Source organism: Pezoporus flaviventris, unplaced genomic scaffold (assembly GCF_033815535.1).
Source record: "Pezoporus flaviventris isolate CSIRO_AGI_PZ_B2104156 unplaced genomic scaffold, CSIRO_AGI_Pfla_v1 ptg000097l, whole genome shotgun sequence".
NCBI classification, from domain to species: Eukaryota; Metazoa; Chordata; class Aves; order Psittaciformes; family Psittacidae; genus Pezoporus; species Pezoporus flaviventris.
In genome coordinates, this window is record NW_026892645.1 from 4,948,156 (window position 1) to 4,976,074 (window position 27,919).

General features: G+C 45.9%; 1 protein-coding gene across 6 annotated transcripts in view; it reads left to right on the plus strand.

The window, feature by feature from the left end:
• Positions 1 to 27,919, plus strand: part of RAPGEF1 (Rap guanine nucleotide exchange factor 1) — an 83,729-nt gene that overhangs the window by 44,945 nt on the left and 10,865 nt on the right. Inside the window, exons 7-15 of one of the 6 annotated variants that reach the window (XM_061476807.1) lie at positions 1,361 to 1,484; positions 2,637 to 2,820; positions 3,413 to 3,928; positions 10,061 to 10,263; positions 12,749 to 12,907; positions 22,184 to 22,465; positions 23,818 to 23,910; positions 25,550 to 25,638; positions 26,980 to 27,091. In XM_061476807.1, coding sequence (XP_061332791.1) covers positions 1,361 to 1,484; positions 2,637 to 2,820; positions 3,413 to 3,928; positions 10,061 to 10,263; positions 12,749 to 12,907; positions 22,184 to 22,465; positions 23,818 to 23,910; positions 25,550 to 25,638; positions 26,980 to 27,091 — 1,762 coding nt within the window. The remainder of the gene's footprint in view (positions 1 to 1,360; positions 1,485 to 2,636; positions 2,821 to 3,412; positions 3,929 to 10,060; positions 10,264 to 12,748; positions 12,908 to 22,183; positions 22,466 to 23,817; positions 23,911 to 25,549; positions 25,639 to 26,979; positions 27,092 to 27,919) is intronic. The other 5 variants (XM_061476808.1, XM_061476809.1, XM_061476810.1 and 2 more) reach the window with 5 other exon arrangements.

Genomic DNA, 27,919 nt, shown 5'->3' on the forward strand with positions numbered 1-27,919 from the left:
AAGAATACCAGTGGCTCTTACCAGCTCCTTGGTTTTTCAACAACCTTGCAAAATATGCACAAGAAACATCACAAGGAGGGTTAGTGAAGCCTCTGAATTTCCAGTCCTCGAGAGTAATTCTTCCCTGCTCCTGGGTTCTGTTTATGACTTTGTTATCTCTCTGCCTTGTTTTGAGCAATACCCTTCATTATCTGTGTTTTCCTTTCCTTTTTATGTGAGGGTAATGCCATGCCCTGACATCCTTGCATGAGAGGCATCACGTAAAGGCATAAGAACCTTATTTAAAACATATATATGAACACCACACTGTACAACAGTGTCTTGCTGCTGTATCCAGTGGGAAATGTTCTGTTAACATCAGCAGACAGTTACCAGCCTGTCCTGCACATCCAGGTTGTTCTGCATTTGCTTAAGAGTGAAAGGAGCCACTAGTGTGTGAAAAAAATCTTTTACCTAGTTCTTACCCTGATCTGCGAGTAACCACATGAAAGTTTCTATGTTCTATTTTGAGAAGGAAGAGAAAAACCCCAGTTTACAGGTTTTTGGCCTCTGTGTGCAGTTTTTTTCTTCTCTAGCACTGGTGCTCATGGATGGTGTGAAAAATGCATGTTGTGCTAATATGAAAATGTGTCATCAAGGGCTGTGGTTGGCAAAAAGAATTACATTTCTATGTATTTTGTGAATTCTCATGGGTGTTATAACTATTTGGTGGTATGTTCCAGAAACAGAACATGCTCTTGGGTATCTCACAGGCTCGATGGTTACCAGATTTAGGCACCATTAGAAGCAAATACTAAAAGTACAGTGGTTGAAATCTCACTAGTTAATGCTAATATGTGTATCTGAAACAGATTCATGCCAGAGCATGGATCCCTCACATGCTGAGGGCAACACTGACCATCTTGTTCCCTGAAGCTCATCAGGAGAGTGAAAGAGCAGAAAAAGAATTGTCCTTTCCTGTAGATTTCTGAAACTCTGAACAGTTTTCAAACCTGGAAGGTGGGAGGAAGGGGTCAAACAATACATTTAATTTGGATTTTCACCACTTTTATTAAGAAATAATTACCTTGCTAATTAGCTCCATTAAAAATAATTCTGAAAACAGCAGTTGTTTTTGTTTGAGAAATACCAACTCTTTTCCAACCTTAAAAATAAATCACTGCACAGGACCCTACCCATGAGAGCATTCTTAAATTGATATTTGTTAGTGCATACGCTTTGCTGAATAGCTCCTGGCCAGCTTTGGACAAGTACCTGTGAGCTTTGAGGCTGCCAAGTCAAAGACTTTCTGGAAAAACAAGCTTGTGAAAGCTCTGAAAGTCTTTTTGCTGGAAGCATCAATGCCTGTTGTGTCTTGCAGCCCTCCACCAGCATTACCTCCTAAAAAGCGGCAGTCGGCACCTTCCCCGACCAGAGTGGCAGTTGTGGCCCCCATGAGTCGAGCCACCAGTGGGTCCAGTTTACCTGTTGGAATCAACAGACAGGTAATGGCATAATCCCTTTGTGAAAGCCAAAGAAACGTGCTGCGAACTGCAGCAAAAGCTCAGAGAAATGCCATGAGCTGCAGCTGCACAGTTCCCTGCACGCCTCTGCTCGTCCCAAACAGCCCTGAACTCGGGAGCAGGAGTTTAAGTGACAGGAACATCAGGATAATAAATAATGTGAACAGCGTGATTTTTTTTACAGTGTTGTTTGGATTTAATTGACAAATTGCTACAAACTTTGTTGCCTTGAGCTGTAACAGAGTGTGACGATGTGAGTGGTTGAGCGTTGCTGTGTTGAGGAGATCAGGTACACAACTGAGCTTACCAAGATCTCACCAAGGTTTACTTAGAGGCCAAGTATGTCTTCACCCAGTCACAATTTAAAACCTCTTTTAACACAAGCAGTAGTTTGAGCAACTGCTCTGACCACTGCTAGTGCTTTGGGAACATACAGAAAACTGGGGACTGTGTGTGTTAGTCATGCTCCATTGCTTGTGCTAGACTGGGGTTTATGAGGTAAGTGGCTGGGTTGCACTACACATTTAGGAACTTGCCTAACTCAGCAGTGAGGACCTGAATTGTATTAAATTGCACCAAAATCAAATCTTGTCCTCATCCCTAAAACCTCAGCTCTGGCTTAGTCATTTGGCTGACCCAGATGAAGCTGTGGAAGTTCTTCAGTTCCTAGTACAGTCACACTTAGGTTGTTTTGCTGAAATGGGATCGCTTGAGCAGTTCACTCGCAGGTTGATGGGCTTGAGGAACTTCAAAAGTAGAAATGTATAACATGGAAAATACAATAGAGGCACAGAAAGTTATATCTCACTATTGCTTATTTTGCCTTTGCATGCATTTCAGCTAAACGGTTGCTAAAGGCTATTTCATGAGAAGTCTTGCAGGCTAATTCCCTACTATCGGTGTCTGGACAAGCAGTTATCAGACGTGTGAAGCAGTGAGGGACTCTTCTCAGCCTCTGTGAAGTTCAGTGTGGGTCACACACACAGCTTGTGTAACTAGAGGGGGGTAGCAGCACTGATCCTCTTCCCTCCTGGTTTTCTTAACACAACTGTGAGGTATTTGGTCCTCAAGCTGCATCTTCCTTATTAGTGAGCTGCCAAGAATGACAGTAATTTGATGTTTATTTTGCTTAAGGATTTTGATGTGGACTGCTATGCCCAGAGAAGGTTGTCAGGTGGAAGCCACTCCTATGGGGGGGAATCTCCTCGCCTCTCACCATGCAGTAGCATCGGCAAACTCAGCAAGTCTGACGAGCAGCTCTCTTCTCTGGACCGCGACAGCGGTCAGTGCTCCCGCAACACAAGCTGTGAAACATTAGGTAAGCAGAGGCCAGGGTTGTCCTCCTGCTGCTGGAGGAGCCCCCTTCACTCTTGCCTGGGAGCTGTCATGGCTGTGATGCAGAAGTAAATGGATTGCGCTTGCAACTGTCATCTTGTAGCTGCTGCAGGCGGTTCTATGCAGAGTTATAGTCTGTCGGATAGGAAAAAGCCCAGGGGAATGTGTTTCCCTAGCTGTAGATGATTGTGTTCAAACTCAATTCAGCTCTCTCTCAAGTGGAATGTTTTGTTGATTTCAGACTTGTCTGCAGAAATGACAGTCCTGGTAGACTAAAGAGATGTTGTTTCTACATACTAGGAAAGAAAATAAAAATATAGATATGAAACATGCAATGATCTACCTGCTGAATTTTTGTTACTTGTTTGCTAATGTAAAGAAATAATGGGAGGAGTTTTATTAAGGCTGGATGTTACAGAAGGTGTAGCAAGATGGTCCCTGCTGCAACAAAATAGCAATCTGATTAAATGAACTGATTAATTAACTGATGGAGTGGGAGGAGCAGAATTAAGAAGGGCTAAACAGTGGAAGAGAGAAACTAATTCATCATTCTCCTGTCTCCTCTGTTTAACCAGATCAATCAGATCACTATGATCCCGACTATGAATTCCTGCAGCAAGACCTCTCCAATGCTGATCAGATACCTCAGCAGGCTCCAGGTATCCTCAGCCCGTTGCCAGAGTCTTTGGGTGAGTCTGGCTCCCCTTTCCATGGACATGCTTTCCAGCTCCCACAGGGCACCTCTCCTCCACTGGAATTCTGCAGCCTCTCAGGAGCAGCACAGCCAACAGAGACTCCTCCAGCTTTACCAGAAAAGAAGAGGAGGAGTGCAGCTTCTCAGACTTCAGATAACTCAGGCTGCAGGGTGTCCTATGAGAGGCACCCTTCCCAGTACGATAACATCTCGGAGGATGACATGCAGAATGCAGTGTCTGTCCCATCAATACCCTTCACACCGTTTGCTGCTGTTTTGCCTTTCCAGCAAGGAAACTCTTCAGCACCAGTTGAATTCATTGCTGATTTTGCTGCTCCAGATTCTAACAGTGACCCTGAGAAGCCACCTCCTCTGCCAGAGAAGAAAAACAAACACAGTAAGCAAGTTCTTGTATTTGGGTTTTACTTGGGTTTCTCCTTCCCTGCAGTTGTGCTTCTGATGACCACTAAGTAATGGTGACCCCCAAGGTAATGTTCTTGCTTACGTGAGGCTGTGTCAAAATCAGTTAGTCGTGTCAAAGACATGGAAGGGATGTGTCACACCTGTGGTGGGCAGGGAGTGACTCTTGGAGCCAGGAATGATCCAGGCCCAAGGGGAGCTGTCACCACATGGCATCTACATTACTATAGTGAGACCATTTTACTTCTCTCTTTACCTGAGTGTGAGTCTCCAAGGCACTCTGCCCTGCAGATCTTCCAAGTGTATCCTCCTATTTTATGTCCATTCCTGCTCCTGTGTCCCCGTTTTACGAGTGTTTTGCCACTGCAGAAGAGAATTGGATACTCTCCAAGAGCTCAGAGAAAGGGCTGCTTCTCTGTCCAAAACCAAGCATTGCCAGAGCAGTTATTTGGGAATAGGAACATAGTCACCCACACAGTTGGGCAAGACAAGACTATTAACCTAGTGTCCAGTACTACTGCTTTGCTATGGGATCTCATTTCCTCTGGATGGCTAAGAATTTCCCACATCATTAAAATGAGCAGCCTCTAAAGCAAAGGCTCTCTGGCCCTAGCCAGGCTCCTGGCACACCAGTACTGACTGTGACTCCAGCTCACAACCTTATTCTGACTTCCTTAATGTTCATGGCTGAAAACATGTGAAAGCTCATGCCAAACAAGCAGCCATACTGATCTGCCAAGGAAGGCTGCAAACTATGCAGTGAGATCCAGCAGATGTTAGTTCACTAGTCACTGGCTTGCTTTGCAGCTGTATGTTGCATGAGGAGGTGGTGTATACAAGATCTGGATCAACAGTGTTACGTTATGTGGCTGGCAGCCCAAGTGGAGAGCTGATCTGAAAGTGCTGGATTGGCTTTCTGACTCATCTCTGCAGATCATAAGCCTCTTCACTGAGAATAAGGTGGAGGCAAGATCAGCATGTGGTGCAGCAGGGTCAGTATTCTGTCCATTCCTATGGTAGTTTCCCTATATACAGGAAATCACTTTTGCCCTCTTTGGGAAGAAAACATTTAAATTATACTGAAAGCAACTGAAAAGGAGCTGAGGTGTTTGTTTGTAGGCAACAGAAAGGATGTAAGAGCTGGCACGGGCCGTAGCCAAGGCTGGTTGTTATGGCTCATGCTTTTCAGAATACTCACCTGCAAGGGGATGTGATGCAGAGCCTCCTGACTGCAGGATCAGGTCCTGCTGGGCTCTGGGTGTTGATAACAAGGGCTGGTCCAGGTGGTTTTACACCATGCAGACTGGGATGGATGCAGGGAGATGCACCTTTGTGCACGTAGGCAGCTTTAGTAGAGGGAGATGCCTGGGTAAATCTTGGGTAAGAGGCAATTTGACAGTTGAAAGAGAGATCTGGGCTGTTTGCTTTCCTCTTTAGGTCCCATGTCTTTGTTTTCTGTTATCATATAAGATCTTAAGGAGTTAGTTAAAAACAGTTTTAAAAGCTATCTTCTCCATTATTTCCCATGCACACTTTTAACCTCAACACCACAGCCTTGTATGTGAATTTCTTTGATGTTAGAAAAGAGTTAATTGTCATCTGGCGCTATGAGAAGCTCTTGGAGTATTGAACAGATTGGATTGTTAGGAAAGGTAGAAGCTGTTACCTAACGTGTTGTCAGCTCTCATGGTTTGATAAAGCACCCTTGCTGCAAAGCTTGTAGTCGTATTTGGGCTGATACCTGACTGCTGTGGGTTTTTAATTGCACTCATGTGACATCAAGAACTTGTTTTAGATTGTCTTTACTCCACAGTATATCACACCACAGATCTGTGGTTGTTAGTTTTACTTTTATTTTCAACATTAAAAGGACAGTAAAACATTACCCAGGCTGTATAGTAGCACCCAGGATTCTTCTGCCTGGAGGCTGATGCATGTAGATACTCTTGTGTAATCACATAGGTGAGGCAGTGCTGCTTCCACAACACCAACAAACTCTTGGGATCCAGAGGAGATGTGTGAATTTATTAACAAGATCTAGAGCTTACACAGATTGGACTTGGTTGTAGTCCCTTTGTTGTGGGTCATCTTTTGGTAGTTGGCAGGAAATGTTGCAGTGGATACTTTGATGTTCTTTTTATTGGTAATATACAGCAGATCCTGCTTGAGTTAACCATGTATATTGGTGTGAGCTGTGCTCAGAGGGACTTCCAAGAGTTGACTTGTGTATAATTTAAACAGAGGACTGGTAAGCCTTTTAGCTTCACATAAATTATTATGTTACTGTGCTAAAGGCAGATTACTCTAGACTTCTGCTTGAGCACCAGCATCATGCTCCTGATGTAAAAGACACAGATATGGAGAGCTGCAGTGAAGAGTCCAGAGTCAGAAATAACATGATCCTCCCCCCAAACAGCTTGGAAACTAGCGGTGAGGCACTTATTCATGTTTTCCTCCTTGTCAGTGGGAACAAAATGTAGCTTGATGCCCTGTAAGCAGCTGGTATTTAACTGCAGGAACCATGCTGAGGGCAGTCTGGGCTTAGCCAGTGGATAATGCCAACTCTGAAAAACAGCTCTCCTCCCAGAGGTGACAGCACAGACTGGCTTATTTGACCTTGATTTCTCCACTGAGTTGATGTGCTGTATAGCCTAAGAATTTCCATTATTTTGGCTCTTGCCCATGCACACAAATCTCTTGTGCTTGTGCAGGGCCAGTTGTAGCACAGGCTGCTGGCACTGCACCAGGAGCTGGGCTAGACCTTCAGTGAGTCCTTTGCTTTGGATACTACTGTGCCTTACCTATACTGCAGATGTGCCTTATTGCTGATAATCTCCCAACAACCACTGCACCAAGGGTGTTTTCCTGGCAAGAGGTCACTTGCTGCTTTCTCTCCTCTCCTGCATGCGGGTGCTGCTTCCAGGACCAGCGTTTGCTCTCCCTGTCTGCAGAGCACTGGCTGCACAGCGAGCTGGCTGGGGCACTGCTGGTGCATTCTGAGCAATACCTGTGACTTCTACCATGTGGGCAGAACTGATGTGTGCTAGAAATCCCTGAGCAGCTTTAGCTCCTTCATGAATGACAGCCAAGGCACTGCAAGCAGATTGCTGGGCAGGTGTTTGTAGCCTCAGTCCGAGATTTTATGGGGGTTTTATTTTCTGTCTGGGTTCAGAGCTGACATAAGCTGGGCATGTGGTGGGAGAGGTTTCTCTCTCACACCTCCCTTCTCTCCTGGGGTGCTGCCTTGAGACTGTCACTCCACCCCGGCTGCTTGCAGCAGAGGTTGCAGCCTCCATCCCTCCCTCTGCACAGTCACTGCAGGGTGTGCAGCCTGATCTGAGCTGGTGATGTAATTCCCCATCTGCTTTTTACATTTCTGCCTTGTTCAAAACCACAGCAGAGAGGGGAAGGAATGGAGGGAGAAGGGGGGAGGGACGAACCTTTGCAAACAGCAGTCTCAGGAGTGGCCCTGCTCCCTGGCTCTCCTGTTCAAGATTGGCAGCATTTTAACGATGCCATTGTAATTTGTGCTCTGCAGTCTCTGCTCCTGAGCCAGGTTTGTATTTCACCATCCCAACTGTTTTTCACTTCACCTAAAAACAGAGAAGACGACAAAGTAGAAGCAGAGACATGCTCACCTGCCCTGGGCTGGTTGTAACAAGCAAGGCAGGCAGCTGCCATGAGGATGGGATGCATTAGCCTCATAAAGAGCCGAGATAAAAGAGCTCTTCATTAGTCCCTTGCAGATTGAGTTAAAGCTCTCAATAGCATTCAGGCTTGCTACCTTGAGGTACAGTAATTTAATTTTACCCAAGTGTCTAATGTGATACCCTTTTCACCAGCACTTCCTGAGCTGTAGTGTCATGCAAACATCTGAAATCAGCTGTCAATCCTGAGTGCTGTCTTCAGATCTGGATGTTAAGGATTGCTTTAGAAGGATTGGTCTGAATTTAGCAACATCTGCTGCATTATACCAGGACTGCCAAGCCTGACTTCTTGGCTTTTATCCCACCCAGTTGATGAGCTCTCAGAATGTGGTCTTTTCCCTCAAGCTTTTGTCCTCTACACTTCTCCAAGGAGTCGTGAACCTTAATTCACTTTTGCTGCCAGAGAAGTATCTTTCATAAGCCTTCTTTAGATCTTACCCTCTAAAGCTGTTGTATGATACCAGGGCATTTTTCAGGACACGGGTATTAATAGAAGTGCCTTAGTCAACTGAATCACTGATATTTGAAAGTAGTATTTTAGTAATTCTGTATTTTTCTGCACCAAGACTCCTTTACCTTGATTTCAAATAACAGAATCTCACCAGGACGTGCTTCTTTTCACTGTTAGGCTGCAATTCACATGCATGAGCAAATTTGATCTTGGCTTTAGCAGGAGTGCCAACACCAGCAGATGAGCAGGCACAAGCACACACCAACACTCATGCGTGTGCGGTTTGAAACCTCTGGCACACTTCCTTCGAGAAGAGAGGTGTGAACCAGCAAGGGTGGTGACTTGTATCTGTGAAGGAGGGTGGCTGGGGGAGGAAGAGGAGCAAGGCCGGGGTAGCAGAGGATGCTGGGGGTCAGAATTCCAAGCAGCCTTGGCAGAGCTCTGCAGGAGCTGGCAGTGCTGCTGGACACAAATAGGTTGTCCATTGGCAGGTCCATGTAGGGTCACAGGATGGGGACAGCAGGTGTTGCCGGTCGGGATTGAAATCCATCAGCTGAGGTTTCCTCCTCGGCCTTCTTTCTTTATTCTGCTTTAAAGAAGGATTCCATTCTGTGGGAAGGGGCAGCAGTGATAGCTCTGGAATTTTAAATATCAGAGGAAATCTGAAAAAAAAAAAAAAGGGTGCAAAAGGCAGGTGCACAGTGACACATTAGCACAGTGCATCCTGTTTGAAATAGGCTGGCCCATCCATGTGCATTGGCAGGTGAACAGAGGGCTTTGCCTTGCAGCTAGTGTGGGAAGCAGCTTCGTGATGAGCAAGTACTGCATTGTATTTATAGCTTTCACTGAAGCCACCCATTCATTTCAGCTGTACAGCTGAAATGCCAGCAGAATGCCACCATAATTGCCACCTAATGACCAGATTTACAAAACCTGACAACTGCTGGTTTATCAGGAGGAAGGGAAGAACGATCACAGAGTATCTTGTGCACAATGGCTTATTTACAAAAAGGCCTTTATTAGTCCTTTTTATGGCACTTAAATGCATCTGTTGCTCCTGTTCTCAGGTATGCAGAAGAGAGTTCTGTATTTATTTTATATTATTAAGTACATTTGTGATCCTTAATAATTCAGGGGGGATCTTTCTATGACACTGGGTGTCATTCCCCCCCTCCAACACTAAAATAAAGATGCTTTATAAAGGGATGGGAGCAAAAGGTGTTGGATTGGAGCAAAGAAGGTGCAAAGGCACAGTCAGTGGCACTTTTAGAAGGTAAGTATCCCGTATCAGCAGTGGCATATAAATAGCTAGGAGGAGGTACACTCAGTTTCACAGGTAGGTGTTCTCCAGTAACAGTTTATCAGCTTGCTAGAATGGAGAAACGCCGTAAGGCTCCTCGCTCTAGAAATTTTGCTGACTACAGATATGAGACTCCTTATATGCACAATAATTAGTATAGATTTATTGTCAAGTTTGCATCTTTGTACAAGATGATTTGTGCCTCCTAGAAAGCAGACTGAAGTTATTCTGATTTTTTTTATGACCTTGGGCATAAGCTGTTGAGGACTATTGTCAAAATTGCTTTCAGTTGCATGAGGAAGGAATTTGGGCTAAGCATTAGTGACTCAAACTTCTCAAGTAGCTGTTTGGAGACCTCATGGTTTCCTTAAACTGTTGTCAGATGTGCTTGTAGCCTGTGATTATGTTTGTTGTGCACTGGCTTGCAGGATGGGATATTCAGATCCTTTCCTGCAAGGTGGATGGTGACTGACTGTGTGAGCTACCTGTGAACACAGCACGGATGCCTTGCTGCTCCCAGCCTGCAGCAAAGCCCAGCTGACAGTGGCATGGCCTTACTCTGACTTCACTTTGAGGATAAGCATCCTGCCTGCTGTTGAGCTGCAGCGTGTGGACCAGGAGCAGTGAGTGTGACCTTTCTTTGCATTGCAGTGATGGCGTACATGCAGTTTGTGGAAGACTACTCCGAGCCACAGCCGTCCATGTTCTACCAGACCCCTCAGAATGAACACATCTACCAGCAGAAGAACAAGCACCTCATGGAAGTCTATGGGTTCAATGACTCCTTTATCAGCTTAGACCCCTCTCAAGATCTGGCACCTCCTCCTGCTCTCCCACCCAAGCAGAGGCAGCTGGTGAGTGACATCCATTGTGCCCTCCCTGGACTCTCTGAGACAGCTCTGTTCTTGATCCTCCTGCTTCTGATGGGCTGTAGTGGTGGGAGGATATCTTATTAGAGTTACCCCATCATGCTCCTTGTCATCTTGTTAACACATTCTTAAGCATTTTGCATCATCTACTTTGAGCTCCTTTCTAACCCCATGTTCAGACTGTTCCCCATAAGGCTCTGAAAGTCCTAGAATGCCCTGAAATGAAACATTAGTCTTCCACATGGCATGGCTGAATCTGTGCCAGGCTGCAGGCTTGTGTAACGACAACTGCTTTGAAGATTTTGACACGCTGAGCAACGTGATTTTCAAGAGATTGCTGCACTGTTGTTCCCAATGCTGTTTTGAAATGTTGTCAAGGATGCCACTAATAATAACAGCTAAACTTAATAACTGCTTTTATGGCTCAGTCTTTGCCAGAGCCACAGGACTTTGGTATAACCATTCTTTAACTCATGCTTGTTTTCTTCACATTAATCCCTTTGTGTGATTCAGGATTTTACCTGTTATTCCGACTGCCAGCACAGAAAGGCTCATCCATATGTGTTTGTGGTTTTGGTGGTGGGTTTAACAGTACAGCAAGTGCCATTTTCCATGTGGGGGATGAAATCCTGGCCTCAGTGTTGGCAGCAGCAGTTTTGTTTCCAACCTCAGTGGAACTGGGATTTTGTCCTATTTCTTTTTTTAGGGTCTTCCTTTCTCTATTTTTAATACCAATCCTGAGGGGTTTATTAGATTAATTATTTGATTTGCTCTATTTTTTATCAAAAAGAAGGCATTTTTGGTGCTGATGTAGCTGACTTAAGTTGGCCGTGGCTTTAGCAAAACAGGAGGAAATGTGGGAACAGAGCCATGGTCTTACCATCATGAGGGTGACTGTTGCAATATTTCTTCATGCTATCTGTGTTAAAGTTTGACTGTCCCAGGGTGATGCTTTTTAATCAAGTGGGAAATCAACGTGGAACTCTTAAGTTTGGGATTTGCATAACTGCATTCCTGTGATGCAGGTAGGAGTCCTAAGAAGATAAATTAACATTTCCAGCTAAGCTAAACTGAGTATTATGCATTATTGTTTTGGGGGGTGAGACCTGGAATGCCTGTGTCCCATCTGCTTTGCAGGGACATTAAAGTGTCTACCGAACTCCTCTCTAAAAGGATCAGGCAGTTCTCCAGAGTCTGTGATTCCCTTATCAGAGTGATCCTTGCACTGTCACTTGCACTTTGCAGTCCCTTGCCCTACCTTCTCCTAGAGGTGGCTACACTCTAGTGATAGTTTCCAGTGGTGATATGGGCTACATGGTCACAAGGGAGGGTTTGTCAACAGAGATTTACTGTAGCCATTGTGCTGAGGAAAAATTCTGCTCCTTTCCTGAATTCATCAGCTGAAGCAAAGCATTTCTTTGCTGCCCTTTAATTGTTTTCTGGGTAGCCAAGATGTCACTGGTTTGCCTGCTAGGCATTCCTCTAGTTTTGCAAGCTGATACCATCAAGGTGTTGCTTGCAGTTCCCTGAAGCAAAGGTTTCTTCATGCACAGCCTCCCACCCTTCCCTTCATCTCTCTGTTGGGAAAGTGGTGCAAGCAGATGATGGCTTATTCAGCAGTCACTGTAAAAGCCACCAGACTCTTGTTCCTCTGCTCCTGCTCCGTGAGAGTTTCTGAAATAACAAATCACATGGGCATCAGCTGCTCCAGCAGCAGGCAAGTTTTGCTGGATGGACTCCTTTATAAAATAAGAATTAGGGAGTCCTGTCGTGTGAGCTTCACATCTTATTTATGAAGCACCGCAGGTTATATTTAACAAGTCAGAGCTGAGAAAGCCAAGATACACCTTACCCTCCCTGAGACTCCTTACTATAGTGGAATTCAGGAGAAATTCCTTAATAGTGTTTGTTACTTACAGTGTAATATCTCCCCTTGTGCAAATGAGATAATTTTGGATTGGACTGAAAAACGGCAGGACATCACTCTCCTCAGCAGTATCTCAGCAGGGGCAGTGAGGACCCATAGCTCACACTGGAGAGACCAAGTTCCCAGTGTGCAGGTTGCCACAAAAAGTAGGAGTCTGCAATAACTGTCTGCTTAGCAGAGACAAAAGCCAGTTCCTCCTATAGGCATCTGCCCCACAAGCCATGGGATAAATAGGGCAGCGAGGAGCAGGTTGGCTCCTCCTGCAGCAGTTGACCACGGGTGGACTGTAAGAGGGAGGCTGGAGTTTATTTTTAAGGGATTTGTGAAACAAAGACGATTTGAACTGTGATTTTTGCCGTGCCTCTTGAGCTCAAGAAAGGCATATTGATGTGTCTGACTGATGAACTGTATGAATAGCTGTTTGTTTAGCATGCCATTGTATGCATTGTTTTGCAGTTAGCATTTCTTATCCTTTTATTCATAGCCTTTTCTGTGTTCTCTTTCTTCGTGTCTTCTGTCTCTTGCTTTCTTCTCCCTCTTCAGCAGGCCTCCTATGCTGCCTCTTCTCTCTCTCCTGTCTCCTACTGTGTCCAGCAAACTAAAGTGCCCTTCACCCCCGAGGACACCGGTGCCACTCAGGGCCTCACTATGTCAGTCTCTAACTCCTTTCTCAACCGGCACAGCTCCTTTCCTGTGCATTCGGTGAGTGGCTCTCTGCACTTTAACACGTGTGTGGTTTTTGTGTTGATGAAACTCTTCTGTGCAAACTCTGCTTATGCTCATGGTTGCAGGTAAAGCCAAAGGTTCTTCTGGGGGGGTTTGAACTCATGTAGCAGTCAGCCAGGTGAGAAAAACTGTGTAAATCCCACTAAGTGAAGCACAGGGGAGGTGTGGCTTGCTTTATATAAGCAGCAGTATTGACATTTGTGGTGAGGGACTGACGAAAGAGAGCTGGCCTGTGTGCCATGCACATTCCCTTGACCTACATGTTCCCCAGGCTGCACAGCAGAGCTGCAAAGTCTTTCTGTTCAGTTGCATAATGTCAGCGATGTGGATGAGTTGATTAAAGGCTGCTGTGTGAGGCTGGCCTTCGGAGAAATAACAAGATGCTGTCCCCCAAATACATGGATTTAGTCAAACTCATGGAACAGTGGCTGCAGCTCCTTATTTTTTTTTCCTAGAAAATGGCCTCTACCAGATCTTTTATCTAATATTTGCTTGTCTGCTTCCCTTCACGTCTCCATGGTCCCAGATGAGTTCAGTAACCTTGTATGATTTGCTGATGGATGAGCACTGTGAGCAGTCTCTGAAGAGAAAAAGGCAGGAGGAGCCAAGAATGATTCAAATCAAAATAAGACTAATCTTAGAGCACTGCTTAAATCTGTGATTAGCTGCTTAAATTAAATGGTAGTAATAACAAAGTGTTAAGATAATGAAATTAAATCTAACCATGGGATTCCACCAGCTCATCAGTATGGGGCTCGTTTGCATGTAAAACTATGTGGTTATGCTCTGATTGCTGTGTGATGACAACTGAGAGTAGACTTTTTTAACAGTGACCTGGATGTTTAGTTAAATTAGACTTCTTCTGGAACAGAAATTATCAGACAAGACTTGAGAAAACTCAGAAAGTGTTTAGTTAGTTTAATGTTAAATGTTTGAAAATGGTATCCTCCCACTGCGCCGCTGCTGTCTCCCCATTTCAACACTTACTCATTCTCTAAAAATTAGCCATAATCTTTGGTCCAAAGAAGAAAGTATTCAAATACTTCACAAGTAGTGCTACTTCACAAGCAAGGAATGAAAGCTTTTGGCTTCCACTTGTGTGAGAGAGAACAGTATCATCATTTTGCTGCACAGATGAGAAGGCTGAGGTGTGGAAAGGTTAGTGCTTGCAGAAATCTGTGGTAAACAGTTCTAAATTCAAAGTAATGCAAGAGTTCTGACTTGTACAGCTCTCTTGTTTGATAGTGATCCTTGCAAGCGATGCACAGAACTCTAAGACTATGTAAAAACACTTGACTATTTTTGCTTTGATTGAGAGGCTATGAATATGATACTGTAATGTTCTCAAAATATGCAGGCACTTCCATTTAAAAAGTGTCCTGGTTGGATTAAGTGGTTACTTATCGTTTTAATTGTTCTGACCTGCTCTCATCTTGCTTTGGGCTGCATTTTTGTGAATAGAATATTTTATGAAATGATAAAACTTCATTAAAAAAAATCCTTACTTGTTTTTACAAGGATTTGGTGAGGGAAGTGGCTGAAGAATGAGGAACAATGGGAACAATTACACAGTGCACCGTCAAATGCATAAAGGACATAAGCTGAATTTAAAATGGTGATTTTTCCATTAATGCCTTTAAATTATGATAATCTCATAGTTGCTCATGACTGTAGCTGGTCTGTTTTTTTCACAGGGAAAAATGAGATTTTCACTATGACAGTGTCTCTTTGTCTCCGAGCTGCAAAATGCCAATGTCCTTACAGGCATCATAGCTGACCCATGTAATACCATAACCATGGTTTATCCCATTTCCTTATCCCTAATAAGACAGAGATATAAAACAGCTGTCAAGGTTTGGATCATTCCCAGGGCGACACCCTGCATTTCAGCACTAAGAAGGGCCGGAGCCCCTCTTGCAATCTGCTCCTGAGCATTGACTGGAAGGAGCGTGTGGTTTCACATGAGGGATGTCACAAACTGCACCAGTAACACTTTAAGCAAATTGCTCTGGTCCTCTTATGCCACCAGAGAAAGGCCACTCAAGTGAGCACTGTGGGGAGCAATAAACCTGCTTAAAGTTAAGCATCAGCTTTGCACCAACCCCGGCAAGGGAGTTAATGCTGGGGAGAGCACACCTTTCAGATACCAGCCAGCTGAGGGTTGGCCTCTTGCACACCCAGATACCAGCGGTGATTACTGAATCTCTTGAAATTATATGTCTCCTACATAAATAGTTATCCATTCTATACAGGAAGCAAAAACCTCCTTAGATCAATACCAGGAAGTCAGAAGCCATAAATGAAATGGCTGTCCATTGACCCAAGGCAAGCAGAGCATTGCAGGTTTGCCAAGCGCAGCCAATTCTCAGGAAGTGCCCTGTGCTTTTTTCCTTCCCTGGAGACTGGTGTGGACAGCAGGAGTCAATCCCAGGGGGAAAACCTGTCCCTGTCCCCATCTGTTCATGTGCAGGCAGCAGCAAAGCTGAAACTACACCATGTTTTGCATGTTAGCCCATTAGCTCAATACGCCAGGTGAAGGACTAATGCCTTACTACTGATTTGCGGGGCTTAAAAAGACTATTTTTAGATGGTGTTTTGAAGCAGAAAAGAGGTGAAGTTGCTCAGAGCATCTTTACTCTTTTAATATATGAATTTCTTTTCTAGAACCCTGACTCTTTTCTTTGCGATCAGCACTGCAGGCACTGCTGCAATCCAGAAGCCACCACCGCTCTCTCAACCCACTAATCGCGCTTTTCCCTTCTTTGCAGGAAATTGTGTCAGAGGTAATAGCTTTTACTGGGGAGAGGCAGAGCTTGAGCAACTGGATCAAACCTCATAGGTTTGGCAAGTGGAGCTTGCTTTTAACCGAGTCTGATTCGTGTCTGGCCTCTGTGCCAGCAGTGGTCCTATTTGTAGTGTGGGCTGATATTTAAGAAGCTGCAGCATCATTCCCCATCCCATGCACAGATAAGATGTTAAATCCAATGTCGGGGGGACAACTGGATTGTACTGTCAGGTATAAGTGTAGGGGTTCCCATCTCTTGAAAGTACTTTGAGTTGCTAAACATTGGGAAAGGAGGTATGCAGTAAGAAACCATCCTCCTCAGTGATTGATTGTTGGCAGTAGTTTTTCTCTAGCTGATCACCTGCCTCCCTCCTTCTCAGAAGACAGAGATACCATCCTTTGGTTCATTAGCTCCATGTGCTGTTTGACTGGAAATGGGTGGGCAGGTATCTGAATGGCAGATCTTGGAATCTCGTTACTTCCTGGCAGCTGGGGAGCTCTGCACTGACAGAGGAAATCAGGCCTGTTACAAGCTCAGTTGCTATCCATCCACATATTTTCCACCAAAGACTGCAGAAGGCCTTGCATTCAGTTACAGCTAGGAAGCTTTTCCTCTCCGAAACAAGGAACACACTTGTTTCTCCAAGGCATGTACATGCCATTAGTGGAAATTTGGCTGCATCCTCCACTATGGAGAAATAACTTTCTCAAAATGTTGGTTTTTCTTATGTTTTCTTTTTAATTAAGAAACATTTCCAGTAATTTTCCAGAAACCAAATTGGCTGTCAGCATTCCAGCAGAAGGCGCAAGTGATTTCCTTATGAAAGCTCCAGTTCAGCGCTTCTGTTCTCGCTTGTTCCCACCATTCCTGAGCAAATTGAGTAAGCTCACAGAAAATTCACAGCAACTGTTTCTCTTTCTTGTCTCTGTGCTAACGTATGTTCAGGAAAAGGAGGATCAGATAAGTGTTTAAAGATGCACATGATGCAGACATGTGCTTCACATGTTTGCCCCGCCTTGCCCCTGTTCCTGTAGCTCACTTCCAGCCTGCAGCACACGCCACAGTTCTGGCCCTCGCCAGAGACTGAACTGGTTTGATTCATATGGTGATCTGATGGTGGGAGCCTTGGTCAAACCAGTAATGGGAAATCATAGTGTTAATTCGTTTCTCTCATAAGTAGGTTTTGGCTCCTTAATTTGAGGGGGAGGGAGAGATTTACATCCATTTAACTGTCCTCTGAGTCCTAGATATTGTTTTGCCTTTCCTGTTTAGTGTTCCTTCTGTGGTCACTTCCACTGCCCACGGCAGGGCTGCACAATGGTATTAATAGTGCTGTTGTGTGCTGGATCACCAATTCCTGCTTCTGAAAACCACTTCCTCCAGTGGTTTATGTTTTTCTTGCAGTTGGAGCACTATGGCTCTGTGTAGGTCTTTAACCAGCCCTCTGTTGACTTCATAGGCCACACACCCCACGTTTTTTGTGTGACTGAGTTTTTAGGAGTCTTGTCTTTGTCACCAGGCTCTGCCTTTTAAAGATCTGCTTGCTAGATATGGTGGTATTGTCTACAGGCTGAATAAGATTTGACGCTGTAGGTGTGATCACATGGAATTCTCCTGATAGTTCCAAAAGAGAGATGTGTGATAGCATGGTTAATAATAGCTCCTACATATGTTAATATATCTTACAAATGTTTTCTTCCCCTGCTGCCCCCTTATTTGATTTGTTGAAAAGATGTGCAAGAATCCCTCCCGGTTAAGGAGAAGTTTGGATTTTGTGTTTTCTTGTGCAGAAGCCAGGAGACCCTTTCCCAAGGGAACAGTAAGCCCCATCCATCCATCCATCTGCTATGCTAACCATTGCTTAAAAACAGGGAGGTCAGCTGTGCAGCCCGGTCAGAGGCTTTGCTGAGAAACATTTAAGCATGAGGAGTTGCTGCCTTTCCTGTGGCAGTGCTTGAAGCCATTCTGTTGGCAGCTTGTGTTTCCAGCCATTCATTGCAGGAGCATTTCCTTCCTCATTAGCAAAAGTACCTGAAAGTCCAGCATTGTGTCATGAGATAGGAAGTCTTTTCCAATAGCTGTCTATGCAGTTATATTCTCAGGGTGTAACGGCTTTGTGCAACACCCAGTAGTTTGTGAACATAGTTCTGTACTGTTAGAATCTGGGCATCCAGTTCTGGCACGTTGCCCACGTCATTCTTTCAATAGCATTAGCAGGGGAGATCTAAAAGATTGATCCTTTGCTCTGATAGCTTCATGTTTTGGAATTCTGATGCTTTACCTGATCTGGGAGTGCCTGACGGGATCACAGATTAATTTGGCAGAAGAATTCCATAGGGTAATTGAGAAGGTTGTGCTTAAAAGGTAAAGACTGTGTCTGCTGATGCTGCGGATGCTCTGTCAGCCATGTAATTGAATTCAGCTTTGAATTTAGGATAGAGACTGCTGTAACGCAGAACCAGTGGCTCCCTTTATGGAAACACCCTGTTACCTGTGGTCAGCCATGCCTAGTGGATGTAGAGCAGTGTCACTCTTGAAATGAGTTTTCTATTAGAGTGCTTATCTCCTGCCATCTAATCCAAATAAACGGTCGTAATGTCATTGACCTTAGGGACATTCTGTAACACTGCTGCTAATGATGAAAAGCTCTTCTAAAATATTGACCATTGCAGAAAATCAAAGGCAGCAAATTGAAAGAGGCCATCTCTGGGAGACCTCTGTGTGTCACGGTGTGCGGTAAACATTCAGGCTGGCCATGCTGGCTTCCTGCTGTTCCCAGGAGACGAGGTTGCTTCCATGCTTTGTGGAAGTACTTCCCAAGTGGCAGATAGGTGTTTCTAAGATCCACTTTACTGGTGAGAGGAGAGGGAACTCCTGTCCTTGCATTGGCCGTTTGCAGGATCGCTCATGCTGGCAGATCATCTTCTGGTCCTGTGGTGGGAGCCTGGCAGCATGGCCGGACTTTGGATAGAGGAAAGCATCCTTTCTCACAGGATCCGGATGCATCCTTCTTCCGAGCTTTCCCAGAGATTATCTTGAAGTACTTCATTTAAAGTAAAGCCAAGGGGTAGGAGGTTGTGTCAGCACAGCCATAACCGAGGTCTTACTGACCCTGAAAGAAACCTCTAAGAAGCAGATTAAAACAAGCACTGATCTGTTTCCAGGATAAACTCTTGCCAGTGATTTCTTGGGGGTCAGACTAGAGGATGACTGGTTCGCTTGTGACATTTCTGTTGAATGGACTGTCCTCTCCCCAGAAAGGTATGTCTTTGAAAGGATGACAGGGCTTCCAACGCCCAAACTCCATGGATGCTGTTGCCACAATTCCTGCTGCAGCTGCTGGCTGGGCAGGGCCTGACTGGGGAGCAACAGGAATGGGTGCCATATGGACATCATGTCTACCGCAGGGTGTTTTTTTTTCCCCTCTAAAAGTATGCTTCATTCTTGGCTCCTGTCCCAGCACGGCTGCATAGCTGGAATTCCAGAGCTGCTTGCTGGCTCCAAAGGAAGGCGGGGGCTCCCTGGCTCGCTTTCCACAAGATGCAACTTTACAACAGGATTGGAAGTCGGAGAGCAGCCTGGCTAATTAATGCCAGTGCACCAAAGGCTTCTCTGCGCTGTTCCCTTTGTTAACAGCATGCTGAGAGCATGTCTGCCTCCTTAAATGATTGTTCACGGATCACATAATGAAGATGAATGCATTTTCCTGGGCACTTGGGCCTTAAAGCAGCATTTTCAACACTTCTCATGCCAAGAGACTGTTTCAAAAGGTGTATTGATGAGGCCACAGAGAAATCAATGTATAGTGATTGTCAGGAGTAACATATCCACAGTCAAACTTTTAAGATGTATGCAATGTTATGTTATATTTAGGTCTGAATTGCCTTTAAATTGGGATTAATGTCCCTGAAACTGTGCAAGGCAGAAGCTGTGTGATTTCTTCTGCCCCAGCAGCAGTAATTCCTGTCCCTGAGCAGCTAGCTCAGCCTGCAGGCAATGTACCAGGCAGCAGCTCAGCTGCTGAGCCTCGCGGCCAGTGTTTGGCCTGAACTAACCCTGCCAGCTCCATCACATAGCGTGACAGCTTCGCAGGGTGCTGCCTGTCCCAGTGTGACTTGACTGAGGACAGTGATTTCCTTTCTCTCCTGCCCTGCTTGAGCTCCACCACTGCTTTCCAAAAGCTTGGCTTCTTCTCTTGGGTTCGGCAGGTCAGAGACAAAAAACCTCGGGACTTCTTGGTGGGAGATGTCCATCAACTACAAAGTGAAGGACGGCATGTGCCGTCTGTCTTATGTGGGTGCAGGAAGCCCAGCTCCAGGGGAGCTGGCACATAGGTTCTGTTTGAACAAATTATTTGCTTTACTGGATCAGAGGATCTCATTATCAGGACAGCCCTTTGTTGAGTGCCTTCTTGAACTGTTGCAGCAGTGGTTGGTGGGATATACATTCTCCATCAACTTTGCCCCTGTTGGTTTTTGTTTGTTTTTTTTGGGGGGGGGTCTAGCCTGGGATTTGGGGCAATAGTTGGCATGTTAGGGCCAGTGAGATCATGAAATACCAGGGAGATGTGCAGGCACAATGGATCTGCTGAGCCAAGGTGATGTAATGAGCCTGGCTTCTTACGAGGGATTTAGTGGTTTGTGCCATGCAAGTGAAAATGAATAAATGCAGAGCATTTATCTGGGCAGAAAGTAAATACAGAGATTAGACTTGTCATTGTTACTGAGGCAGCACCAAAAGCTGACAGTGTCCCTGGAGCCAGGGCTGCTCATCCGGAAAGAAACAGGCAGGAAGAGAGAGGAGCCTGTCCTAGAGCCAGTCTCCTTTTAGCCACAGGCATGTGGTAGGGATTTGCATTTTAATTATTTTCCAGTGGTCTTTTAAGCTCTCTTTCCAAAGCCTCTCCCTCTGCTTCTCTGTATTATGGCCTGCAATTTGTCTGGGGTCCGCAGAATACACCCAGAGCACTGCGGGACTCCACGCACAGCGGAGGGCAACCACTGAGGATTAAGGTGGTGGAAGGTAAAGTGTAGCCATTGACCTTTATGTTTCCTTTCCTTTGTAGTGGAGAAGCTTTTTTTGCCCAGGTTTTTGGCCCGAGGCTGTTCTCAGTTTAGGTTTTTAAGCTCATGTCTTTCCTAGGTAGAAACAAAAATACCACTGCTGGACTGGATGCTGCTGCCAGGGCTCAGGTGACAGACTAAGCTTTGCTTTTTGTCACACGCTCAACTCTCCTGGGAAAAGGTAGCCTGAATTCTCTGACTCCTGTCTTTGTTGTCCCTTCTCCTTTCTACATCACAACGGTGTCACTTTTCAGCCTGGTTTGAGCGAGTTGTGTCTGTGCTTCTGGAGAGCTCTATAATGCACCATCCTTCTGCCGCAGATCACGCGAAGGAGCAACTGTCCCAGCTCCGTTTCAGTGTGGGTTTTGTTTTGGATGATGTGATCCTTCCTTTTGGTCTGCTTGGCTACAACACAGGTCTCACCAGTGGCTGAGCTCTTCAGGTTTCTAAATAAACTCCTCACCAGCAGGTTTAGCGTTATTGTCTCTCGGTTTTTGCTGGGTGTCAGCTTTGTTTTGGACTTAACCCTGATGGTAAATCTTACTAGCACCAGATGTTAAAAGACAGAGGGTTGCTCTTGTTTTTCTTGGCACAGTATATTCCCACTGCACCCCGTTTAATATTATCTGAGCAGTAATCTGATGATTAGGAGAGATAGTGAAATAAAGCTGTACACAGATGATCTCTTTTCATCTCTTCAGCTGACTTTTCGAGGCACTGCGTTAAAGGATCAGTTTGAGAAGGAATTCATCGCTCCTGAGGGCAATTACCATTTCTGCTCCCTGTGTTGCTCAGATGGGAAGGAGTAACAGCGTAAGCTCCTTTATCCCTCAGTGCAACTTGAAAGACGGCATCCAGCCACTCCTCCCTGGGAGCTGTGTATTCTGGAACAGACTTGACACAGTAGCTGTTAAATTACAGGGCTGGAGCAAAAGGCATCTTAAATTTGGATCCTGTGGAAAATCCCAGAGAAGCAGTAAGCACTCGGAGTACTTCTCTCTATCTAGGTATTTCTGCCTGCCCTCTCATCCTGTCATCCACTCAAGTGATTTTCAGGGTCACTGTCATTAAAGGACTGAGATACCCGGGCTTTCAAACCCTGCCTAGCGAAGGCTGGATACCTGCAGGTAAACACCCTGGTGCCCCTTTTCCTCTCTGTGAGGTGAGCAGCCAAGCTTCTGTTTGTGCAGGAGCAAGTCTCTGGAAGAAAAAACTGGCTGATGTGTCCCAGGTAGCAAATCCTGCTGTAGTGTGTGGGTGATAAAATAGAGCTGCCTCTGTTGGGGTTGTGCCTTGTGCTGTCACTGCTGCGCTGCTGCCAATCTAATTACTTTTTCTTTTGTCTGTCTCTTTCCTTTCCCCATCTTCCTTGTTTTTGTGTTGTACGTCTCTGCATCCCATAGTACAAATCTGTGTTTAGGTCCTACTCCCAGGACTTTGTGCCTCACAACCAAGTCTCCATACCTCCTTTCCTCTCTTCTACCTCCTCCTCCTGCTCCACCCCACCTTTTCCTCCCGTCCATCCATCTCAGAGCTCTGACCTAGCGGTGCCTGCCGCAGCCAGCCAGTCTCCCAGCACTGTGGATGTGCCAAACTCCTCTTCTCAGGAGAGCAGCTTTAACGGGAATGCTCCTGTCTGCCTTCCTTCTGAAACCTCTTTCACTGATTCTCTCCAGACGCCTTCGGTGAGACTATCCATAGAGATTATGCATCTTAACACAAGGCTGCGCTTATTTGTTTGTTAAAAGAAAATGTCTCGTGTATTAATACATGCTACATGTGATCTAGTCCAGTTTGCAAATGTGTGTGTGAATTGTAGAGAGGTAATTTCATATAAAAACGGTGGCTGGAACAAATGAACAGCGTCAGCAGGTCTGAGAAAACGTTAGCACATGTGTAGGGAACACAAAATGTCAAATGCTGGTGAAGGGGAGAGGAGAAGTTGCTGTAGCTTCCTGCAATTGTAATACAAAGCTGAGAAAGGCAAAGGAGTGTTTTGTGAGGTTGATTGTTTCTAAACATGGGCTCCTAAAGGTGGTTCACATCCTGCAGTTTCTGCAGGGTGATTGCTGCTCCCTCCTAAGTCACTGGTGAGCCCCAGGAGCAGCGGGTCCAGTCCAGCTCTGTCCCTCCTGGGCATAAACCTGTTGCTTTCTCCAGGCTCCTGCTCTTCCCAGTTCCCAGCAGCCTTATCTGTGTACTTGGTGGCACTGCACGTTGATGCAAAGCATCACATGTTGGTGAAGTTAGACTAACGCTGTTCCCACACTGATACAGCACTACTGGTTTGAGGTCCCAGATCAGTCTTGCAGATCAGTGAGCAGGTTTGTCTATTACAGCTACTCTTTTAAACACCCAGTTCTCGAGCAGCTCCTCTTTTGTTTGCTGCAAAGCCTCGAGTTGATTCCTGTCAGCACGGTGCATGGTAGTGCTGCCTCTCCACGATGTTTGGAAGAGGAGCACTGGTTGCAGAGTAAATGATCGGGTTTTACACCTTGATGCTGACCTTGCAGTTGATCTTCCTTGTGTTGGGTCCTTGTAACAGCCCAGAAACCCTCAAGTTTGGTTTAGCTTGGTGTGATGGCCTTAGTTTGTGCTTGTATCACAGTTTGAGAGGTATATTTGATACCCTCAGGGCTGCAGGGCTGATCTGCAGTTAGGAGCAGGACCACAGCGCGGGTCGGATGGGCACTGGGTGTCAAGCTCTGGATGCTCAGCTTCTGTAGTCTTGAAATCTACACGTGCATATTACACCTTCACAGTCTCGCATGGAGTCCACAGCAGCTCTTACAAAGCAGTGCCTGCTGCTGTGCTGCTGCAACCTTCAGGACAGTCCTTTAAAAGCCCCGGTAAAGTACAGCCTTGGCTGTACTTTGTTGGCCATTGTGTTGGCCGTTGAGCCAAAGGAAGGGCTCCAAGTTAGGTGACAGCAGCTGCCGAGAGCGCTTCTCCTCCCAGCCCGTGGGCACGTTCTCTCACTAACATTGTGCTGGCGGGGAGCACCATCACGTATTTCCTTTCATCCTGTCTCCCTTAGAGTGAAAACGCCAGTGAGGAGGCTGGTGAGGGTGAATACGTCAATCTGTATTCCTCTGGCCAGAGCAACGGGGAACTCCCTCGCTCTGAAGGAGTAAGTAACCTGGAGAGGACACCGGGAAGGGGCTGCCTGGTGCATGCTGAGTTCACGCTGGGGCTGACGCGCTTGGCACCGGCCTCTTCTGCACACTGCGGAGCTCCTGTGTCCATCCTGCTGCCCTGGCTCCCTTGCTGGTGGTCCCTCTGCTTGCCCACTCCTGGCTTGGATGGCCTCCTGCTCCCGGTGCAGAGCAGGTGATGCTTTTGGGGTCGTGGTGAGCCCTGGCAGGAGACAGGGACAGCTTCTCCTGCCACGCTGTTTGGTCTGCACTTTGCTGGCTGTTTGGAGCTGCTTGCGTGAGGTTCCCTTCCAGAAAGCTGCCCCCTGACCAGCACCACCCTGGGGCTGTTTCTGTTCTTCTAACTGCTTTGGCTTCCCTATTTTAATGCAGAAAGCCTTGAGCTCTAAATCATTTCTTGTTTCCTTCACCATTTGGATACAAAGTAAGTGATTGATTTAGCGTTATAATGGCACGCTGTTTCTTCCTTTGCTCAAGCCTCAGTATCTTAGCTATTTCCTAGAGGAGACACGGCGTTTTCCACTGCAGGGAGGTACCCTCTTCCTGTTGGGTCATAGGAAACAGCAGCAGAGATCTGTGGCGATCCTTTAGCATGCCCTCATCTTGGAAGGCGCATGTACAGGATGTCTCCAAGACCTTTATCCATGCTGATGTTAAATATGCCAAGAGATAGTGCTCCCATCATTTCCCTTCAAGAGACACATCCAGGCAGGCCCATCCTTTTGGGCAGCTGTGATCTGGTTCTCAACTTTGAAGCAAAGGGCTTTACAGGTAGAGTCTGGAAAACCTCTGCAGACACCAAGAACCTGAAGCTCACCAGTGTTGTTTTCCAGGCTGAATGGATAGTGTGCAGATGGTTTCAAGCCCCTCTGTTCAATAGGTTGAATTTCCAAGTCTCAGTCTGCATGATATTAAATAATTCTGAGCTCCAGCACTGTTAGATTAATATTCCCATTTGTCGTTCATGGCTATTTGTCTCCTTAATAAATGGCTAATTTAAAATGCTGTATCTTTGCTTTGAGCTCTCTACCTGCTGTTCTGTGCCGCAGGTTCAGCTGGTTCTGCTTTTTTCCATTAGTCTCATTTCCACAGCCATGAATTGTGAAGTGGAAACGTTGCCTCATTGTGTAAGCTCTCCTGGTGGAAGAGAAGGGAGGTGGGATCGGCAGTGTGCATCCACCCCCTAAGGCCAGTTGGTGTTTTGGGGGCTGAGATCAAGAGAGGAGCTGAAACTGAAGAGCTTAGAGCTGGCTGTAACCATTCTGATTAAAGCAGAAAGCAAGTGTGTTTCAACAGTAAGGACTGGAGGGGAGAAATAGTTGTGAGAGAGTTAAAATCCAAGACAACAGCTGACTTGTGTTGTAACTTTCAGCATCATTTCACAATGTTAAAAGCAAACAGTACTAATTACACTAGTCTCCAGAGATGCTCCCAAATTTCCTGTCTGATTAACTTCTGTGTTTTCCTGGTATTTGGCATTAACTTGCATCAATCTTTAACTGCTCTGTAGGAATTTCCAGTAAAGGGCCGTTTAGAGGCAGGCAGACTGTAAATGCAAGGCTAGCTGGGGTGTAGGACCCCCTGTAATAATGAAAACCTCCTTTCTCTTTGCAGGAATCTCCCTCTGTCAAAGACAGCCACTCCAAAGACTCCACTTTGAACAGCAGTGCCATGGGGAAGGAAGGCAAAGATGGTGCTGAAAGGTGAGCCTGACTCTCCTGGTACTCCTGCTCCCCAGCCTCAAAGGGTGCAGAGTCACCAATGTCCCATTAGCCCTGCCCTTTACCAAACTGTCCCTGGGGCTGCCTGTTCCACCCTCAAGCTCCTCAATTGTCTCTAAACCTTAAGCACACATGGGTTTTCACACAGTGGTGAGCAGTGGGATCCTGCTGAAGAAAGAGGATCCTGGCAAGACGTTGTTACTCAACTCAGGGAGCCTGTGGGGGTTAATGCAGCCTGTGCTAGCCCTCCTAAGCCCACCTAATTGGCAGTGCTGTCAGTGGCACTGGCTGCTCCCTTCTGCTTCCAGGGAAACGTGTGAAAAAAGTCTATCTCACTGCTGGGAAATAGTCTTCCAGAGGGGAATTTCCTCCTAACCCTGCTAGTTAGAGGCTGGCTGGGGCCTTGAAGCAGGAGGCTTTATATCCTTTCTAATGCTCTTAGCTATCATTTGTCTATGTAAATGAAGAGGTGCAGGCTGTAACAGATGGGCTTCAGGAGGAGTGGAGTGCTTCCCTGCTGCTCGAGATTGCTCTTCAATTGCATTTCTAAAGCGAAACTAGAGGATGGCATTGTTTTGTGTGTGACAGTCAACTTCCCTCCCCCATTTTCCTGCACTTGGTTTGGGGGTTTTAATCCCTGCAGTGAAGGAGACAATACAAGAGTGCTCTGCAAAGCTCACTGTCTGCTTCAAAGTACGGACTGGTGCACAGGATTTTAACCTGTGCCTGGGGAAAGCTATAAAGAACATGCATGCTTTTGTGTTGTTTAGGAATACCGGTACAGAGGACATATGTCCAGGCACAAGAGCCAGCCTTTGGAAGTAGGAATATTAGTGTTGTGGATGTACCCAAAAAAGTGGTCAGAGCTTTCTGCCTTATTCTCCTGCAAAATAGAGAGCCTGTCATCCTCCCTTGTAGCAGCACAACGGGTCATGAGCTGACCAAGATACATATGTGCAGGGTGTGCTCAATCTCTATACAGTTGAGGAAGAGCTTAGATTTGTGTGCACTAAAAAGCTGCTGGATTAAGGAGACATGGAAGTGTATACTTATGCAGGGCATAGTAAAATCTTGCCTGCCAGAAGAGCACAGGCAGACAAGTGTTCAGGTCCTAAAGGTTCATCTTCCTCTTTTTCAAGAGATGCACAAAGCAGCAGAATTAGAGCTAGGAATTCGGGCTTGTTTGCAGAAGGTTTACCTCAGCCTGTCTGTGTACTTACTGTCATTTAATGAAGGATTGTACACTGAGAGCTCGAGTGGACCCAGCATCTCTTCCCCTGGATGGGCAATGACACTGATGGATATTTCCCCTCTTTTTTACAGGCAGCAGCAGTCACCAGATGCTTTGGAGTCATCACAGTTGGAGGAAGAGGTAGATGAGCTATCCCTTATCGACCACAGTGAAATTATGGCTAGGTTAACGTTGAAGCAAGAGGTAGGTGCATTCAGGGTTTGATTTTATACTCTTTGGTTTATGCTATGTTGAAGCCTCATTCTCTGTGAGCACAAGCAAGGCATCAGCTTTTATTTGATAGGGAAAACTAGGTTACAGCAGAAGTGGTATGCAGCTTTATGTGTGCAGCTGTTGTGAAAAGTATAAGATGCTGGTGCAGGCAGGGAGCATTGGCAATGAATGGGGTTTAACAAAATGTGAGATGTCTCTCTAAAAACCAACGCATCTCCTGCCCTTTTCCCAGTCTGCTCTTTCCCACCTCTTCAGCCTGTGCCAGCCTGAAATGAAGCACCTGGGAGGCTGAGCACAATAAATCCAGGTGCAGGTTTATGGTGTTGGCCTTTCAGAAAGAAGGCAAGTTGAGCACATTTCCTGAGCAGGATATTACTGGTGTGGAAGAGCAGCTGAAGTGACTCTTCCTGTATATGAGAAATGGCTTTGTTTTTAGCCTTGGGTGCACTCCCAGGCAGCTTTGCTCACTGTGCTCTTGAACCAAGCTGTCTTTCACGTGCAGCTCAAGGGGAATATGCAGGCTTTTGAAGCTTTCAGATTGTCAGGGGGCTAGGCTGAAAACCAGAGAGAATGTATCATTTACTGGCACTTTAGGAGTGGTCTTTGGTCAGTCGAGATGTGCAGGAGAGAGTGGGAAGCTATTGCTCATTCTTTAAGCAGTATTTCATGAATCTTGCCAGAGGGTCACCTGAAAAAATCGTATCTTAGACATAACTGCTCTTTGGCTGCAATCCAAGGGGGTTTTGTATTTTGCCTATTAAAATGACAGACATTGCTCAGGGAAGCCAGGCTCGACTC